We start from the raw sequence: 18,754 nt of genomic DNA on the forward strand, positions 1-18,754 counted from the left end.
CGGGGGAGTTCGGATCCGGGGACTCCCGCGGGAGGGTCTGGGGTTCCCCCGTGGGCTCCGGGGCTTTTAGGCATGCATTTGGGGAGGGGGGTAACGCGTCCGCTTCCCGCATTTCCCCTGGGGTTTCCGCGGCACTGTAACCCCCCCCTTCTTCTCCTTGGGTTTCCCCGTGGGGTCCCGCGCCCCCTCAGTCCCCTTTCCCCGGCTGCTTAGCCGCGAATAGACACATTTTTGCAGCATTCCAAGTTTCCTGTTCTTCCATTGCTTTCCGCAACACTTTCTCAACTTTTCCCCATGATTTTAAAACTTTTCTGCTGCCGGTGGCTTTTGTATCTTCAGCTAGAGCAACTGTATATCTCTCCCACCCCTCTGAATTTAATATGTCTAAGGGACGTTCTATAACGCCTAGATCCGATAACCTTGCAATAGCAAGAAATAAATCTCTTTTGTCCCACGGTACTCCCGAGTGGGCTGCAATCTTACATACGACCTTCGCTATGATCTCCATGGCGTCCGCGGGTCCCTGGGGCATCCCCTGTTTTTCTTCTCCTTCGCAGTAGATCGAACCAGCCGACCCCTGCCCGCTGTGTCTTTTCCAAGTGTAGATCCCGTCCTCCGAGCTATTTTTCTTCCCGGGTTTCGGCACCACTTGTCGCAGTCTGATTATTCTGCCACAGTGGAGGCTTTGGTATTTAGACATACAGCACAACGTCCACTTTACTTTCATGAGTGGGTCGGGCCTTGTAACAGACGCTGACACCAAATCGATGGACGGTTACAAGACGTTTATTAAGTAAAAAATGCAGTTTATATACTCTGGGGTCTTTTACTACGTCAGACAGGATATTGCCACACTTCCCGGGTTAGCAGTTGGAGTGGAAAAGTACTGGCACATGTTAGTAGAGGGTCTACATTCCTTTTAGAGATAGCTTATCTTAAGAGGGGGTTGGGGTATGCTCTTTCCTCTCCGTTACAGCCCGAGATCTTCCGCTCGCCGCCTGTCCCTATCCAACCACAGATGGGGCATGGGCAAGCATCCCATCCCAGCTTCTAGGAGGGCCGTGTACCATCGGGCAGTTGTCTCTGTTGTCACCCGACCAAACCCTAAATGGTGAATAGACTCAAAAGAACAATTCAGCTAACAAAATTAATAAGAGAAGCATTGACAATTTGGACCAAAATTGTAATTCTGAAGTTTTCATTGGTCCAAGTCAAAATGAGTCGCTGTGTCCCTCTTCCTTCCATGGGTCACAGCAGCCAAAGCCCTAGGTGAATTGGGCCACCTAGAGTGCTGTGTGGTCAAACAAGCAAACTTAACATCCACAGCCATCAGCTCCCTCCTAGAAGACGAGATTACCAGGCAGGCAACCCTTCAAAACTGTGCTGCCATAGACTTGCTCCGCTGCTGCATGGACATGAATGCCAGGAATTTGAAGGACTCTGTTGCATGAATTTAGCATCGAAATCACCCAACATCCACACTGCTCTCAAAGAACTGAAAAGCATGGTTGGACAGATGAAGCAAGAATCCAAGAACTGGTTGAGTGGGATGTTCAAAGGCTGGGGACTCTCGGGGTGGTGGACTTCGATAATTAAGACAATCCTGTTGGTTTTTGCTGTTTTGTTTTTAATCGTGTTGGCGTTCGGAATCCTATACTGCCTAGTTTTAAAAACCCTCAATGGTTTAATCTCTACTACCTCAGAAGTCTGCCATGCAGAGCTTGCAGGCCAAAAGCAGGCAAAAATGCCTGCAAATCAAAAGTGATGGGCAAATACCTATTCTGCATCCAAGGAGGCCCAATGCCTTTCTTTCAACTTGATTATAACACACAAGGGTGAGATGTTGTATTGCACTAGTTAGTTTGTTTGCACTAGGTGTTTTTTGCTATACTTTCCCATGTGTCTTTGCACCTCTTTCACTTGATACCCCTGTATCTCCCCTCCCCCTGGGTCTGTCCCCATTGGTCAACAGACCCCCTCCCCTCCTCCCTAGGGCTTAAAACTCCTCGCACAATGCGTCCTGCCCTCTTTTTCCTCCTCGACTTTGTAGTGCGAGTTCTACATTAAACCTATGGGACCATTTCCCACGAGGAATAAGAGCGCCTTTGTCTTTTATCTTCGTCCTAGCCCAGATTCCTCCCCGAGGTCCACAGCTAGCCAGGGCCGAACATAAGGGGTGAGGGAATCAGGGCACCCCCCAAAGGTTCTAATTACTGGGTTTTTCAGTACTGACTTCTAGCCATTTTTAACTTAGAAAAGCAGGTATCTAACTTAAATGTTTGTGAATTTAATGATTTAGAAAACAAAGTAACATTTTAAGCTATAACAGCAAACAATGTTAATAGAAGCAGTACAAAACAAATCTATTATATTGTTCAGAGATCATTCTCAAAAGCATTGAGAAATAGGGCAACAGTAAGTTATACAAGTGGGTTTTTTTGCCGCATTACCCCACATTTAATTGTAGAAGGATGAAACTGTCTTTATGGGGATTCTCATTAATCTCAGGTTTTGTACACCCATTCTACATTTGCCACTGTAAGGCCCCAAAAAAACTTGCTTGACAGTGTGAGAAATGAGTCTCACTCTTTAAAATTTTGAAAGGTTTAATAAGGGATAAAAGGGAATGTATCCAGTGCTGGGATGCCTGGCAGACTGCCAAAAGCACCCTGTTAGCTTAAAACAATTTTCTTATATACTTTTTTTCATTACACTGGTTACAAATTTTGGTACAAACAGCATAACTTTCTTAACAGACAGGGTACAACTGGCATAACATTTTAAACAGCATAACCTTCCTAACAAATGAGAGCCTGTGTCAAAAATGGGAGTTTCTTACATTTTATTCATTTCAGTTTCCATCCCCAGGAATCCCAGGAATACCTGACTTCCCACCGGGCTGTGAGGACGGGATCTGGACAGTGAAGTGATGCCCCGCCAGTGACACCGGTGCTCCCACTTTGGCTGATACCGACACAGTCTGGGCTGAGGGGGTACCTGGATTCAACATAACCTCACCAAAATAAATCCAAATAAATCCATGAACACTCCTAAAACTCCCTCCCAAGTGGAACCTGTTATTAGACACAGTGGGAATGCACAGGAACACAAGGACACCAGATATATAGGAGTCAGATTTCCAGGCAGAGCTGCACATTTCTCCACATTTCTCCCAGCCCTACGGAATCCCAGACTATAAACACACAATAATTTTTAGAGCACAGCTCTAAATTTTAAGACCCTTTAAAAAATGGATCTTTCCCAATGCTGTTTAATTCAGCATCATACTGACATTGAGGAAAACAACCCTAAATTTAAGTAAAGTTCTTGAATAGTCCCTTAAGTAAAAAATTTATCATAAATACAGAACATCTGTAATGCATTTACATTTAAATGTTAGTGTAATAATAAAGATTAATTTATGAAATTAACTTCCTGATGCTGTCAAACAATATAAGGTCAGTGTCCTAGGTTACAATGTAAGATGTGCCTAAAGTATGTATTCTATCACCATCTTCATGAGCTGTTGAAACCAGGTGGGGCAGTGTTTCCCTTGCCCCCTCCATCTGGACTATCTTCTGTTAATGGCCCCATCAATGGCTTGCCCCATGACTCATAGGTAACTCCCTCCGGGAGCTATCGCTGTTAAATGGACAATCTAGGACCCACTGCATGACTCATAGAACGATATCAGTCCATTGTGAGATGCTCCACCCAGGGGGAGGAGCCCAGCATTCCCACCTGGATGTAATCTGGGATTTGGGACAGCACAGGGAGCCCTTACCCACTGGATTCCCAGAGGACAAGAGCTACTAGACCTTTCTACAGGATCACTGCTTCAACAAGACCATTTCATCTGGACTGCTACCATGACCCTAATTAACAGGGTGTCAGGTTGTATTCTGACTCTGTCAGGGGTCTTTTGTACTATTCCTTTTTTAAAATTTTATTTTTATATTTTTCCCCCTCCAATTAAATAGTATTTCTGACTTGGAGTCTCTCACTGGTTTTACTTTCAAACCAGTACAGTCTGGCAGTCCCTGACATTCCCTCAGGGTCTGAAAAGTGTTTTAAATTATTCCTCTTTATTTTTCCTTCCTAAAATAAAGGTGGGAATCCCCTGTGGAGCTGTTTCCTACCCAAAGTGGGAGTGCCGGGCCTGCTGCTAACAGGGCCCATGCCCAGGCGAGGGACTGTGATCCTTCCTGCTGTGGAGGAGACCTGTGAGGAGAGAACCAGGGAATCAGGGAATGGCTTGGAATAAACAGGAAAGTCCCTCCACTGAGGCATTCAGGGCTTCTCATCAAAGGAAATATTTTCCCTCTAAAGCAGAAACAACTGAGGTGGAAGTAAAAATACTTTTTAATATCTACACCAAAGCTTGACTTGTGCCTCTGACAACCTGACATTAAACTGGACAGTTCTTCCTGGACATCAGGAGGAATTTCTTCATGGAAAGGGTGTTCAGGCATTAGAAGGGGCTGACCAGGGAGGTGTTATAGTCTCCACCTAACTTAGTGCAATATTTTAAATGCCTTTGTGCTGGAATTGCTGTAGCAATGGGAATGGGAGTGGATGCAGACCTGTCTGGGAAATGAAGCTGCTGAATGTCACTGGAAGGGAAGCACATTCTGAAGTGGAAAAGCCTGGATAAACATGGCTTTTTAGCTTTCAGTTGCCCATATTTTATAGATTTTGTTTGATCTACCTTTCGGGTATTTCTAACAAGATAATTCTTACCAGACTGAATTGGGGCAGGCGAGAAGGAGCTGCCAGCTCAGATATGATCTGTGCGGAGATACAGGAATGTCTGAGGTTAAAATCCAGACTTAGAGGTTCTTGTGGAGCTGAGAAGTATTGAAGAATGCTGTGAAATGCAGCTGGTGCAGATCCCCAGATTCCTTTGTTTTTATCACCTCAATTGAAGGCGAATCACTTCGCCAGCTTCGTAACAAGTTTGTGAACAGTTCTGAGAGTTTGTGCAGAAAGGGGATGCAGGAAGGCAAGTCACAGCTCCTAATGCTTCTCCTCTTTCCAGGCAACCATTGGAATTGATTTCCTGTCCAAAACAATGTACCTGGAGGACCGCACGGTGAGTGGGGCAGGGGTGGGGTGGCTGGGAGGGCTCTTCCCCCTGGCCCTTCCTCCAGCAGCTGCTGGAATCCCCCAGCAGCCTCCAGAGAACCAACCTTGGTTGAATCCCATCACTGGTACAAGATCTGATACCTCTATCAGGAAGTCAAAATCTTCCATGGAAAATTTGGGCTGGATAATGGCCACATCCCAGGGAATGTGCTTCCTGTTGTTTGGACCTGCTTTAGGTGCAGTTTGCTCTCTGAATTTGCAGCTCTGCCTCTGGGATTGTCAGGATGAAAAGGGCTGAGCAGACCTCAGGTATCACAGAATATTCTGAGCTGGAAAGGACCCACGTGGCTCATCCAGTGCAGCTACTGAAGCCAATAAAAAGCCAAGGAGTTGATGTTCCAAGTCTTGAAGTCCTTCATGATTAGACCACGTTCCTCCTCCTAGGAAGCTCCTGTGGTAACACAGTTCTGACTTACTGCAATAAAGCAATTTGGGATTTAGCCTGCATGAGATTCCTGTTTGCACAGAGACCTCTCACTCCCTTCTCCTGGATTTCTTCTCAGTATTTGAGAGTTTGCTCATGTTTTGCCAGTATTTGCCTTTTCCCCATTTTGCTGCTGTGTGAGGAGTGTGACATCTGTGGGGAGCAGGGAACATTTGTGTGGAGCTTTGGGCCTGCTGCTTCCAAAGAAGTCTCTTCCCAGTGTGTGTGCTGAGTTTCCTTAAAGTTTCTCTGCCATTTTACCAATTATTCCCTCTTAGAAAAGCCCTTCCTTAACTTTTGTTTAAGGCAAAGATCCTGGGAATGCTGCTTGACACCTGTGGATGCCTGTGTACTGTTTTAGTGGTGTGGGCTTCTCATGGTTGTGTAAGTCAGGATGTCATTCACCTGCTGCCCTGCTATCCAGAAAACCCCATTTTACTCCCAATGTTGGAATGCTGTGAGCTTTCCTGATTGTGTATGTGGTCCACAGAGCCCATCAAGCCTGTTCAAATAACAGAGGTGTGGAGTGTAGATAAGAGGAGGGACAAATACAAGCAAACAAGCTGGGAAAATTCAGACACTGGAATAGTTTCTCACATGTGGTTAATGCTGGATTTTGCAATAGGCTTTGATTTCTGGGCTTGGAAATGAGGAATGCTGAGTCTCCAGCTGGGGTGTGTGCTTTGGTGGATTTGATATGGCCTTACAGCAAATAATGTATCTTGAAATTGTACCTGAACTTCATCACTCAGCTCTAAACATGACCTGGGCAAGCCAGCAGAAGGGATCCTCATCCCTGGAAGTGTCCAGGGCCAGGTTGGACAGGGCTTGGAGCATCCTGGTCCAGTGGAAGATGTCCCTGCCCATGGCAGGGGTGGAATGAGATGAGCTTTAAGATCCCATCCAACCCAAACCATTCTGGGATTCCATGAAATACATGTGAAATTTGGTTATTTGAAACCATCTCTCAGGAAGGGCAGCTGTGTGACATTCCCAGCGTTGGGATGTGTATCATTAAGTGAGCTGGAGCCACCAGAAGCCCCATCCTCAGTCCTGGCTGTCAGGAGCCACATCCATGTGCCAGTTCCCCTCATTCCTGACAGACTGAGCAGTTCTTCCTCCTCTGTGTCCATACCTTCCCAGCCTTGCTGGATTGCAGTGCAGGAGAAGCCAGCCTGGAGGGTGGTTGCTGTTGGAGGTTCCACCACCTCTGGTTTTCCATTGGGATCATCCAGGCTGGGCTGAGCTGGTCCTTAGGGTCAGGAGTTCCACATCTGGCCAGCTGCTTGTCTGGCTGTTCTGGCAGGATCCCTGAGGCCTGGCTGTGCATTTCCCTTGTCAGCTGGTGCTGTGAGGAGGGATTTAGGGCTCTCCTGGTTTCTGGTGTTGGCATGTGTGTGATATTCCTGGGTTTGTTGGGAGAGGGATGTTCCCAGACCTCGGGAAATGTCTCTGCCTCTTTTCGCATTTCTGTTCCATTTGAACTTTCCTTTTGTTGCCTTAGTTTTGCTTTGCAACTTATTTTTATTTATTTATTTTGATTTAATTTGAGTTTTGGTTTTGTTCTCCATTTTCCTGCTGTTCCCCTTCCCCTACACTTTTCCATTTCCCAGATCAGGCTGCAGCTGTGGGACACAGCTGGCCAGGAGAGGTTCCTCATTCCCAGCTCCATCCGTGACTCTGCTGTGGCTCTCATTGTCTTTGACATCACAAGTAGGTATCGAGCCCAGGGTCTGCAGGGACCTTGCTTTTAACACATAACTTTGCTCTGGAAGTGGTGGTGGTACCCAAAAAGAGCTGAAATAACCCATCAGCCACCTGTGGGTGTTGGCAGGGATTGGGAATTCCAGTATCTGTGCTGGTTGTTGGTAGCCTTTGGAAAGCTTTACTGTTTTTCTGGTTTGTTTTTTATTTTTCTAACTTCAGAATTATTTTTCTTTTTCATTTCTGGGTAAGGAGAGAGGTTATACAAGTAACAGCTTCAGGTGCCGAAGCAGAGGAATGTTGTCAGAGTAGGAAAAACAAGACAAGACCCTTTTAAACAGAAGCTGTGGAGTGACTTAGGAGGATTCGATATTCCCATTTTGTTGGAAAAGAGACCTGGAGACTCATGAGAGAGCTTTTGAAAGAGGAGAGATGCAACAACCACAATTTCTAAATAATAAACAAGCTTAGAGGGAAATTCTCTGTAACTCTTGACATGAATGTTTTAATACAACATAGGAAGTTATGAAGAGAATTATTTCATTGTAACTCCTTGTTATTGATTCCACTTGATCTGGTGGAAGTTTTGTTAATCTACAGTATCAGGATTTATATAAATTTCAGTAAAGAAAACAGCGCAGGTGGAAAAGCTCTGGCCCGGCTTTATTCTGTTACAAACAAGTTTAGAGTGAGGACCAGGCGTTTGTTTTACTCTGCTAGGCTGAAGTGCTTAACAAATATGATTTATCCTCACTATTCAGGGCAAATAATTTCCTGGTATTTCTCCCAGTCCTGGAGAGAATTCTGGGGGAATTCCTGGTTTGGTGCAAATTATGTCAAACTGGCCTGTTTGGGGAGCACAAAGATGTGCAGGTGGTGGCCTGTGCTGGGGATTCTCCTGGCTGAGGCAGTGGGGCAGGATGCACAGCTTGGCATCATTTTTCCCACTGTACAGGGACAGGATGCTGTTTATCCAGGCAGCTGGAAACATTTTGCCAGTCCAGGCTGTTCTTAACAGCTCCCAGCCATGTCAGAAGAAATTAAGTGACAGCTGACCTCATCATTCTTCAGTAATGGGCTGATCTTTGCAGATAATTTCATTTTGTTCTTAGTGACTGAGAGGTTTAAAGTTTTCTTGTGTTGCAGAAGGGACATGCTCAGGTACTTCTGGGGGCACAATGCAATTGTTTAGTTATTGTTGATGTGCTGGACATCCCAAAATGCAGGTGGAGAGATCCATGAGGGGAGTCCATACTCAGCTCAGACCCCTCCTGAAGTTGTTCCTAAGGGAGGCTGGGCTCATTCCTGGTGTCCCTGGTGTTAGTTGTATTTTCCCTTCTAAAATGGGTGCACACAAACCTGGACTTGCAGAAATGCAGCAATCCTGGGTCACTTCAGGGGTGTTTGTGTGGTACCTGCTCACTGGAGACCTTCCCTCAAGGAGCATTACCCTGCACAAAAAACAAATTAAACTAATTTAATGAATTTAACAAATTTAACAAATTAAACAAATTACCTGGGCCAGCTCTGTGGTGCTTCCTCCAGTTGCCTTTTGCCTGTGAGTCTGAAGGTTTGGAGTGGTTCAGTCACCACCTGGGTGAATGTTCATGGTGAATATTCCAGTGTAACAGCACTGTCCAGGGAGGCTGTGGAAGCTTGGGAAGTCCAGGAGCTGTCGGCATTAGTCTGATCTTCCAGCTCTGCTGTGACACTGCCCAGGTGCTCCCCAGTTTTTTACCTTGAGTTTCCTGGGATAGAGAAGAGCCCTGACTTCTGCTCCTGTAATCAAGTCTGCCTTCAAAATGAAGCAAGAGCTAATTGCTTTAACTATAAACCCTAATCTTCCTTAAGCCCCAGGGCATCATTCCCTGATGGAGATGTTTTGAATCTGACTGCAGCCCTGTGCTTTATCAGCTTCTCTTCCTCTTCTAAACAAGCAATGATTGGTCCTGAAGAAGGTGCTTTTTCCTTGATGAGCTTCCTCATTAACCAGTGCTCTGCCTCTCTGCTGGGATTATTTGTGGCTGTAAACTGGGAACCAGTGGGTGCCTCCATAAAACTTGGGAATGAGTAACAATTCTGTTTTCAGGCACTGTGGGGTGAAGGAAAAGGAGGTACTCCCAGTGTGGAAAGCTTTTTATTTGGGTTGTTTGGGGAGTTTTTGAGCAGTGCTGGTTCAGCCAGGCTGGTCCCAGACCTTGGAGTTGTCATATATAATAATATCAGTTTGTGTTTGGGGTCAAACTCTACCTGGCCCAGCATTTTTGTGACTCCTGTGCTGCTCTGGAAGGGAGAACCCAATGTCCTTTGCACCACCTGAACCCTGCAGTGTATAACATTTGCTTTCATTTCTGGTGGAATTTGAGTTACCATTGCTTCAATATCACATGTAGATCCCCACTGCCATGACATGGATGCTCCATGCTGGAGGTTGGATGCTGTTTTCCTGCCTGGTGTCTGCCCTGTGGGGATTGCCCCAAAAGCTTTGATCAGAGATGCTCCAGACTATGAGTCCTGTGGAGATCCCATCCATAATCCTGGGAGATCAGTGCTGTACTGTTGGTTACCCCCAGTAATGAGGTGGGAGCCAAATCCTGGAGAAGTTTGGGAATACCAGGATCTCTGGGCAAGCAAAGGAGGGAATTAAGGCACTTTACAGACAGATCCAGGTAACAGCTCTGCTGTGGCTGGATTTGGGGCGAGATGACAAGGTCACCTCAGCTGCTGCAGTTAGGTGTGGAAGTGGCCTTTTCCCTAAAGGGTTTTCCTGCTCTCTCTCCTTTCCCTGGTGGGCTGGGCTGGCCCCAGCAGGTCCGGCTGCAGCTCTGGGACACGGCGGGGCAGGAGCGATTCCGCAGCCTCATCCCCAGCTACGTCCGCGACTCCACCAGCGCCGTCGTGGTCTATGACATCACAAGTGAGTGGGGCCTGGGGACAGCAGGGGGGAGTGGTGCTCTGCCCTGTCCTTGTCAGAAACACCCCACACGGGCAGAGCTGAGAAGTTACAACCACAAGTTCTGCAAAAACATCATTCAAATCAGAAATGTTTTCCCCCCTTCCTTGTTTTCTTGTCTGGGCAGGAAATAATTGATGTGGGGTGGGGAGGTTTGGAGAAGCACCTGAGTCCAAGTGAAGCATTTTCCCTGTCATAAAGGAGTTTTATCCTCAGCTTTGCTATTTCATTCTTCCCAGCAGACTTGAATTCTTTCCAGCAAACCTCCAAGTGGATTGATGATGTCAGGACAGAACGAGGCAGTGATGTCATCATCATGTTGGTGGGGAACAAAACCGACCTGGCAGACAAGAGGTAACGGGGGAAACTGGGCCCTGCTGCCCTGCCCAGAGCCACCAAGGACTGGGGCCAGTCTGGGCTTAAAACAAGGCTTGGTTTTAAACATAACATTGTTCGCTTGTCAGGAAATTCTCATTTCTGGTTTCAGCAAAAGTTATTCCCTTTGCTGTCCAACAGATAGTTTAAAACAAACCCACCTAAAAACATTACTTAAGTGGCTCTGCACTGTTTTCTCAGTGTGGTATTTTGTCCAATTTTTCTTTTCACACTGAGGTAAAGGCTAAAAGCTGCCTGTAAAAGCAAGGGAATCAGCTGATTTTCACTATTTTCCACCAATTTCCCTCACACTGTGCATGTGCAGCTGGAAGTTCATGGCACTGTTTCTCCTTAAGATGCAGCACAAACTTTTGTAGGATTGATCTAAAAGTATGAATTTCTCTGAGTGTAAATTTCATGTCATGCATAACACACACTGAGCTTGTGGATGTGTGAAAGGAAACCAGATCAGCAAAACCCAAACTTCCCCCAAAGAGAGACCCAAAACTTTAATTAGACTCCTAAAATGACACAGACAATGTTTTGGGAGGTACCATAATACATTTTGCTTTAAAACTCTTAATTCTACAGCACATCAACCAAAATAACCAGTGTAATGGGTTCTTAGAAGAGCACGGGCTTTACTTTGTGTTCCTATTTCAAATCCTTCTCTGGATTGTTTATTTAACAATAATTTTGTTGAATATTTTCAGAGATTTTTGTTCCTTAGGAAGGTATCAGGAGCAGTGTAGATAAGGGAAGGTTTTTACTTTAATGGGTGGTGCCAGAAGCAGTTGGAAAAGGGAAGATGGAGTGAACCAGGCAGTTCCAACCCTTCCAACTGAAACATCCTCACACACCCCAGAAATGTGGGCTTTGGGTGTCAGAGGATGTGTGAGGGCTTGAAACCATGGGGGGATTTTGATCTGATGCACAGAAAATCACCTCAGGAAGGCAGAACTGGGAACCACCTGGATCTCACAGCAAAATAGTCTTAAAAAATCAAATTATTGTACTTTGGCTGTTCGCAAGATTTTCCTGATCAAAGGAGAACAATTTATAGATGAAATTAATGTTTTCTCAGCAAAATCTTGGCTTTTATTTGAATATAATTGTTCACTCTGTTTCTTGGGATGATGGGCAGAGTGATCTGAGTGTTCCATTGCGGGACATTCCCACATTTTAAATTCTTACTCCTGCAGTTACACATTCCTTCAGGATGCGTTGTGATATGAATTTTCTCCTATGATTCTGGTGGTTTTGTGCCCCAGCATCCCTGGCTGTTTGCCTTGCAGGTTTTTAGTTTTCATCCCCAGCAGGAAAAGCAGGAATAATTCTACTTGGCTTTTTTCCCACTTCACTGAGCAGCATTCTGAGGTGTCCTGTGCCTTGCACTTTGGAAATATTCCTAAAACTTGGTGCTTAGAGCTTCAGGAATACAATAAAAACATGTACAGTTCATTTTGCTTAAGAATTCCATGTGTGATGAACTCATGGTGTGTCCCTGAAATCGTTCACAAAAACAAAATCCAAGATGTTTTCCCTGAGCCAGCTCTGGATTTTGACCACTGAGCCTCTCCCATGCCCTCCTGGGAGCTGGGAATAACTGCAGCTCCCTGACTGACTAACCTGGCATTTCTGATTCCTCTCAAAATCCAGTTTCATGTGAAACTAGAAAGCCCAATGGGATAATTTCAGCCTTGGAGTATTTCCTGGTGGTGCACAACAGCTGGCCTGGCACTGCTGGAAGAATTAAAAATACCAGAAAATTGTTTGAAGCAGCTACAGCTGAAGTTCATGCAACACTGGAAATTCTTATTTTGGGAGCTGAATGTGACAGTAGTCCCGGTGTGGGCTGGAATTTGGAATGATGGGGAAGGGAATATCCATGTGTCAGTAACAGGAGCTGCCTTGCTTTTCTTTTCAAAGGAAGTTGGATTTGTGTGAGGCTGAAATTCTGGGCCTGTAAGGCTGGACAAAGCCACCTTTGGTGTCACAAAGGTGACATTTTTTGAGGCAGAATACAGGAAAGCTATTCATCCTCTGATAAAAACCAGGGATGAAGCAAGTTCTGAGGCCAAAAAGCAGCACTAAAAATAGCCCTGTTCCTTGCAGCCTGGTAAGTTTTTCATTCCACTCAATGTTGCTTCAGTTGGTGGCTGGTCTTTTTTTTTTGGTTTTGGGGTGGTTTTTTTTCTCCCTGCAGCTTTCTTTCTCTCGTTTTTGGACTCTTTTGCTTTGGTTTGGTTTTTCTGCTCTGTGATTTGTTCTCATTGCTGGAGACAGGTTTCTGTAGAGGAAGGTGAGGGAAAAGCCCAAGAGCTGGACATGCTGTGTGTTGAAAGCAGTGCTAAAGCAGGACTTAATGGGGCACACAGTGGGGCTGAGAGGGGCAATTCCAGGTGCTTGTCCCCAAGCTGCTGCACTGTCCCTGCTGCTGGAGCCTTTCTGGAGTCTTTATGTCACCTCACAACATTCCCTCTGTTAGATTTGGGAAACTCCCTGTCTGGGTGTGGGGATTTTTCCTTCCCTGGAATGCTGTGGATGAGGCTCAGATGTTCTGCACAAGCTTCATCCTGTGCTGCTCATCTGCCACAACTCCGGATGTTCCCAGGGGAGCTTCCCTGAGGTGGTTTCATTCCAAACTGAAAGACCTGGGGGTGGTGAAGCCTCGAGGGTCCTGAAGTGGGCTGTACTCTCTTGGAGGGGGAGCAGTAGCTCACTCCCAGCCATCTCTAACTCTTCCTTCTGTTCCTTGTGTCTCTTTTCCACCTTTGTGCAGGCAAATCACCACAGAGGAAGGGGAACAGAGAGCCAAAGAGCTGAATGTGATGTTCATTGAGACCAGTGCAAAGACTGGCTACAATGTGAAACAGGTAAATCCAGGTCGTGTTCGCAGTCAGGAATCTGTCCCTCACTGCTCTGGGTCTGCTCCAGGGTGGGTTTGTGATCCTGCAGGAATTTCCTCTTGTTTAATGCCATCCCCTGTGATGTTTCTTGGTTTATGTAGTGCAAGCTCCTTTCCTGTTGAGTCAATGATTCTCTGTCAAAGCTAAACCTTGAAACAAAGGAGAACTCACTCCAGAATGTGCTGAGGGATGGGAAAGGGGAAAAATCATTGTTTTGTGCAGCCAGTCAGCTGGAATTTGGTTTGGTTTGGTTCACAGTCAATGCACTGTTTGCTGAATTCATTGCTGACATCAGTGGGGAGAATTGTTTCTGCTGATGCGCTGGAGTAGAAGTTCCTCCTTCTGTTTGCCAGCCAGAGAATCTTGAAATATTTCAGGGGAATGGAGCTTGGAAGGGATCCCTGGAAATCACCCCTTCCAACCCTCCTGCTCAGAGCAGGCTGCCCAGAGCTGACTCCAGCTGAGTTTGGAATATCTCAAAGGATAGGGACTGTCCAGGTGCCAGTGTTTGATCAACCAAACAGCAAAATAACCTTTAAATTGTTGTTTTAAGCAGAATTTCTCAAATTTCTGCTTGTGCCCTTTGCCTCTTGCTTGTGATTACCCTCTCCACTGGTTCAGGGATCGTTCTGGATATGACAGAGCTTGGAATAAGGAGCTGTGAGCTCTGGAGGAAATTGGGAAACATCCTCAGGAGTTTGCTGCACACCAGCAGCTTGGTACAACCTCACAGTGGGATTAGGAGGCTTTGGGCTCGGCTTTTGTGGCTGTTCTGAATTGAACCCACTTTAATGTTTGATTTTGACTCGTGTTACCTTCTTTGCCCAATGGGTATTCATGGGGAGAGCTGGGATTTGAAGGCTGTAAACTCCAGCACCTCACTGGGACCTTGGTTTTGCAAGGAACACCCTTTGGAGAGGTGGCTGAGGAGCTGCTGGGAGGGAAGTTCAGCAGCAGCAGGGATTGCTCTGGTGTTTGGTGCAGCAGAGTTCAGAAGCCTGGCAGTGTCTGTGCTGTGTGAGGGCAGCAGGGCAAGCTCCGAACATTGATCAAGGAATGATGCAAACCCATTTTCCGGGTTTTCTGGGGATATCGTAGCCCTTCCCAGCTCCAGCACATCCTTCCCAGTGTAACTGCAGCTCCCTGGAACCAGCACTTCTGCTGAGGAATGGCTGTTTGGCAGCAGGACTGACCTGAAGGACTGGGCTCTAAAAGCTCAGTTATTCCACAGAGGAATATTCAGTGCCAGCTGAGTGATCAGAAATCCCCAAATGTGCACCCTGTGTGCACAAGCAGAAAGAGGCTGGACATGCTAAATGATGTTTAGTGAGTGCAGGAGGGAGTTCCATGAATCCCTTGAAGAATGTTATTAATTCCATGTTCTCTTCAAGCAGGAACAGGTAAATTAAAACTTTTTTTGTAGGCATTGAACAAGTTCTTTAATATAAGTTCTTTAAAACCTGTTAAATTTCCTGCATAAAATTCTCATGGCATTTTTGATCACTGCTCTGCCTGCTAAAGTGTCCACTCAACGAGTTCGTACAACTCAGATCCTGAGTCCTGCTGTAAAACAGTGTTTTTAACAGGAACTTTTTTCTGACAAGCCTTGAGCTTCTCTCTTGCTGCTTTCCAGCTTTTCCGCCGTGTGGCTGCTGCCTTACCTGGTATGGACAGCACACCAGAGAAGAGCAAAGAAGACAGTATCCTTGTTTTCCCATGGAATTGGGCAATTATCTGGTGTTAAGTTGGGCTTACTGACTTTCTTTGGCACCTTGTGGGGATGGGTCTTACTGGGGTTTTGCAGGTATTTGGCTGAAACAGGGCATGGAGCTGTTGGAGTGTGAGCAGAGGGATGGAGCAGCTCTGCCATGAGGAAAGGTTGGGAGAATTTGGATTGTTCAGGCTGGCGAAGAGAAGCTTTGGGGTGACCTAATTCAGGCCTTCAGGATCTGAAGAAGCCAAAAAAAAAAAAAAAAAAAAAAAAAAAAGGAAAGGGAATATTTACAATGGCTTGGAGTGACAGGACAAGGAGGAATGGCTTCCCACTGCCAGAGGGCAGGGTTAGATGGGATATTGGGAAGGAATCCTTCCCTGTGAGGGTGGGGAGGCCCTGGCACAGGCTGCCCAGAGAAGCTGTGACTGCCCCTGGATTCCTGGAAGTGTCTAAACCAGATTGGATGGGGCTTGGAGCAACCTGGGATAAAGGAAGGTGTCCCTGTCCGTGGCAGGGAGTGGCACTGAGTGATCTTTAAGATCTCTCCAACCCAAGCCATCCTGGGATTGGATGACCCTGTTTCTGGGCCAGATATAAATGTACACAACTAACAGCCAGCACAAGTTTTGCTTCTCCACTCGAACTGAGGCTGGAATTTCCACAGCTTTAAAATGCCAGAGTTTGTTACTCTTTTTGTCCATCCTCTGAAAGGTCTCACCATGTCCCTGGCTTTGCAGTTATCCTGTGCAGGTAGGCCATGGAGAGACACCAAACAACCCTTCCAGATCCTGTTCTAGGTGATTCCTTGACTGTCCCTGCAGTGATTGACATCAAACTAGAGAAGCCCCCCGAGCAGCCAGTCATGGAGAGCGGGTGCTCCTGCTAACAGCGCCTGCCAGCAGCACACCCGCCCGGCCGGGCTCCCGGAGAACATCCTGCTCATTGCCACCCCTCTGGGGCTGGAAAACCATTCCTAAGCGAGCGAATCCCTGTGTACTGGTGGGGAGCAGCCCCAGCCGCCCCTCTCACTGCATGGTTTGAGCCCTGAGTGCAGAATGAGTGTCCTGTCTTTTGTTTATTTTTTTTATGTTGTTGCACTTTGGCACCACGGTGCCCTTCACACTCCCTCCCTCCTTCTCTCTCTCTCTTCCTCCCTTTCTCCCCCTGTTCCCACCTGGAGCCTCCCTGCTCAGATGTATCTTGTGAATGCCATGGAAAAGCTGCCAAGTTAGGGAAGACAAAAATGAAGCTTTGGGGGGGTGGGTTTTCTGCCTTCCCTCCTGCCTTGCATCCTCCCCCTGCCCTCTCCAGCCCTCTATCCTGCATCCCCACTTCCTCTGGTAAAAGGCTGCTCCTTAAACTTAAACCAGTCACTTGGACTTGCCTTTTTGAACTCTGCAGGTTCCCTGTTCCCAGGCTTTGCTTCCCACAGGGCACACACCCCATGAGATCCCTGGTTTCTCCTTTCTGTGGATGATCCTGGCTAACTCTTGCTCACAACTTCCCAGTTTTGCCCCTCGTGTCACACAGGGCCCTGGAAAACCCCAAACTCTGAGAGCTTTGGCCTTGTTGCTTCCATTTGTGTAGCAAGGACATCCCAGAGCCTGCTCCCCTCAGTTGGAATCTCTTCCATCCAGAGGATGTTGGTGAGTGTTGGCTGCAGACATGGGGGAGGAGGAGAGAACAGAGGCTTTGCAGCCCAAAGCTGGGTGGGGAGAGATCCTCAGGGATTCTGGAAGCAAAGTGACCTGGAATCCATCACTGCAGGGGCAATACCTGCCCTGGAAATCATGGATGCTCCTCAGACTCCTTCCCTGATCTCCATGCTCCTGTTCCTCATCATGGGAGCAGCTTCATGCAGAGCAGGAGAGCCACAGCAGAAGGAAGGGCTACATTCCACTCTCATTGCCAGGTTGCTGCTTGATGGAATCATTCCCATTGCCTCTGCCCTTGGAGCAGAGCTCTGGGGTGGGATCAGCAGCCGTTTCACTACTGGGGGAGTTTTAACCTTTGCCAAAGCTGAGGGGAGCAGTGACAGGGAATTCCTGTCACAGTGGGTGGAGGATTGGAGGGCTGGACGTTGCTGAAGGGAATTCTGGTGTCACTCCCCAATCTTGAAGGTTGGGAACTGCTTCCTTTTCCCCAGCCCCTGGTTTTGAATCATTTTATAGAGCTTTTCAGAGATTTCCTGGGGTTTGGGGTCCACAAAAAGTTGGTTTGTCAGTTGGCAGAGAGCAGAATTCCAGTCCTTTCCCCACCTGGCCTGTGTGACATGGAGGATGCTGTGGTAGGACAGTGACCACAGTGTGACCATGCTGGGAAGGGGTCAGTGACACTTGCTCCTCTCCCCTGGCAGGGTGTCCCTCAGTCCCTGACACCGTGTGTGCACCTGAGGGCAGGAAGGGACAGCCCTGGCCTGGCAGCAGGTCATCGAGGTCCCCAGAGTCCTTTCTCTTCTGGGCGAGCTGGCTGCAGGAGGAAGCTGGGATGTGACTCCCCATCCCCCAAGCCTCGGGAAGCTGATCCCATTCCCTGTACATAGCCCATTGTGGGAATTGCTGGTGTCAGTGTCCGTGTCTGTAGAACAGGTGTTGCTGTCCCTCCTCACAGGCAGCTCTGCTGTCCCTTCGTGTTGTTCAAGTCACGGACTGGGGCTGGAGTGGGGAGACCCCAATTATGGGGCAGGGGGTAATTAGTGGAATCCAATAGTTTCCTTCCCACTGTTTTTCTGGATGTGTTCCTGTCGTGTCTGGCCCTGCTGTCTTGTAGCTGTAGTAAGTGTGACTAACTCTGAGTAAGGACTGTGTGACATAGCCACAGTGTATCACTAAATAAATAAAGTAATTTCATCAACACTGCACTCTCCTGCTGCCACATGGGGGCTGGGGGACTAAAAGGGGTTTGCTCCAAGGTGTAACATTCCTGTCCTGAGTAGGGATGGAGGAGGAGTGGAGGAAGGACAGAGGAAGAAGAATGGAGGAGAAGGAGGAAGAGGAGGAAGGAGGGAGCAGGAAGCATGAAGAAGGAAGAAGAGGGATAGAGGAGGAAGGATGAATGAGGAAGAAGGACAGGAGGAGGGACAGAGGTGGAGGAATGTTGAAGGAAATACAGAGGAGGGAGGAAGAATGGAGCAGAAGGAGGGACAGAATGAGAAAGGAAGGAGGGAGGGAAAAAGGATGGAGGAGGAAGGGGAGAACAGAGGAAGAGGAGAAGACTGCTGACATTGTTGCAAAATGTGGAATATGTAACAATTTTCTCAGGCAGTCTCTGACATTTGATCTTTGTTGCTTTCAATCCTAATCAGCAAAAAAATGAGATTTAATCCAAGAAACTGAGCAGCTGGAACTGATGTCCAGGTGTTGGAAGGACAAGTGACTTGTGGGTGGAATTGCCTTATTGAGGGTTAGGGCTGGACATGCTTCAATGATCTCAGCCCTGGGGGAGGTTACCAAAGCTTGGGAAGGAGGATCCCTATTTTGGGATAACAACAGGACCCTGTGGATCCAAACATAACTCTCAATGGAGCCAGG

The 18,754-nt window shown here is 47.1% G+C and overlaps 1 protein-coding gene across 1 annotated transcript; it reads left to right on the top strand.

The window, feature by feature from the left end:
• The first annotated feature begins 4,994 nt into the window (after positions 1-4,994).
• LOC136373368 (ras-related protein Rab-6A-like) lies at positions 4,995-18,200 on the top strand. Its single transcript, XM_066338277.1, has 6 exons — positions 4,995-5,092; positions 10,085-10,190; positions 10,469-10,580; positions 13,384-13,477; positions 15,144-15,210; positions 16,046-18,200. The coding sequence occupies exons 1-6, from the start codon at positions 5,072-5,074 to the stop codon at positions 16,108-16,110; spliced, it is 465 nt and encodes a 154-aa protein (XP_066194374.1). The 5' UTR covers positions 4,995-5,071; the 3' UTR covers positions 16,111-18,200.
• The last annotated feature ends 554 nt before the right edge of the window (positions 18,201-18,754 follow it).

Source organism: Sylvia atricapilla, chromosome W, assembly GCF_009819655.1.
Source record: "Sylvia atricapilla isolate bSylAtr1 chromosome W, bSylAtr1.pri, whole genome shotgun sequence".
Classification (NCBI taxonomy): Eukaryota; Metazoa; Chordata; class Aves; order Passeriformes; family Sylviidae; genus Sylvia; species Sylvia atricapilla.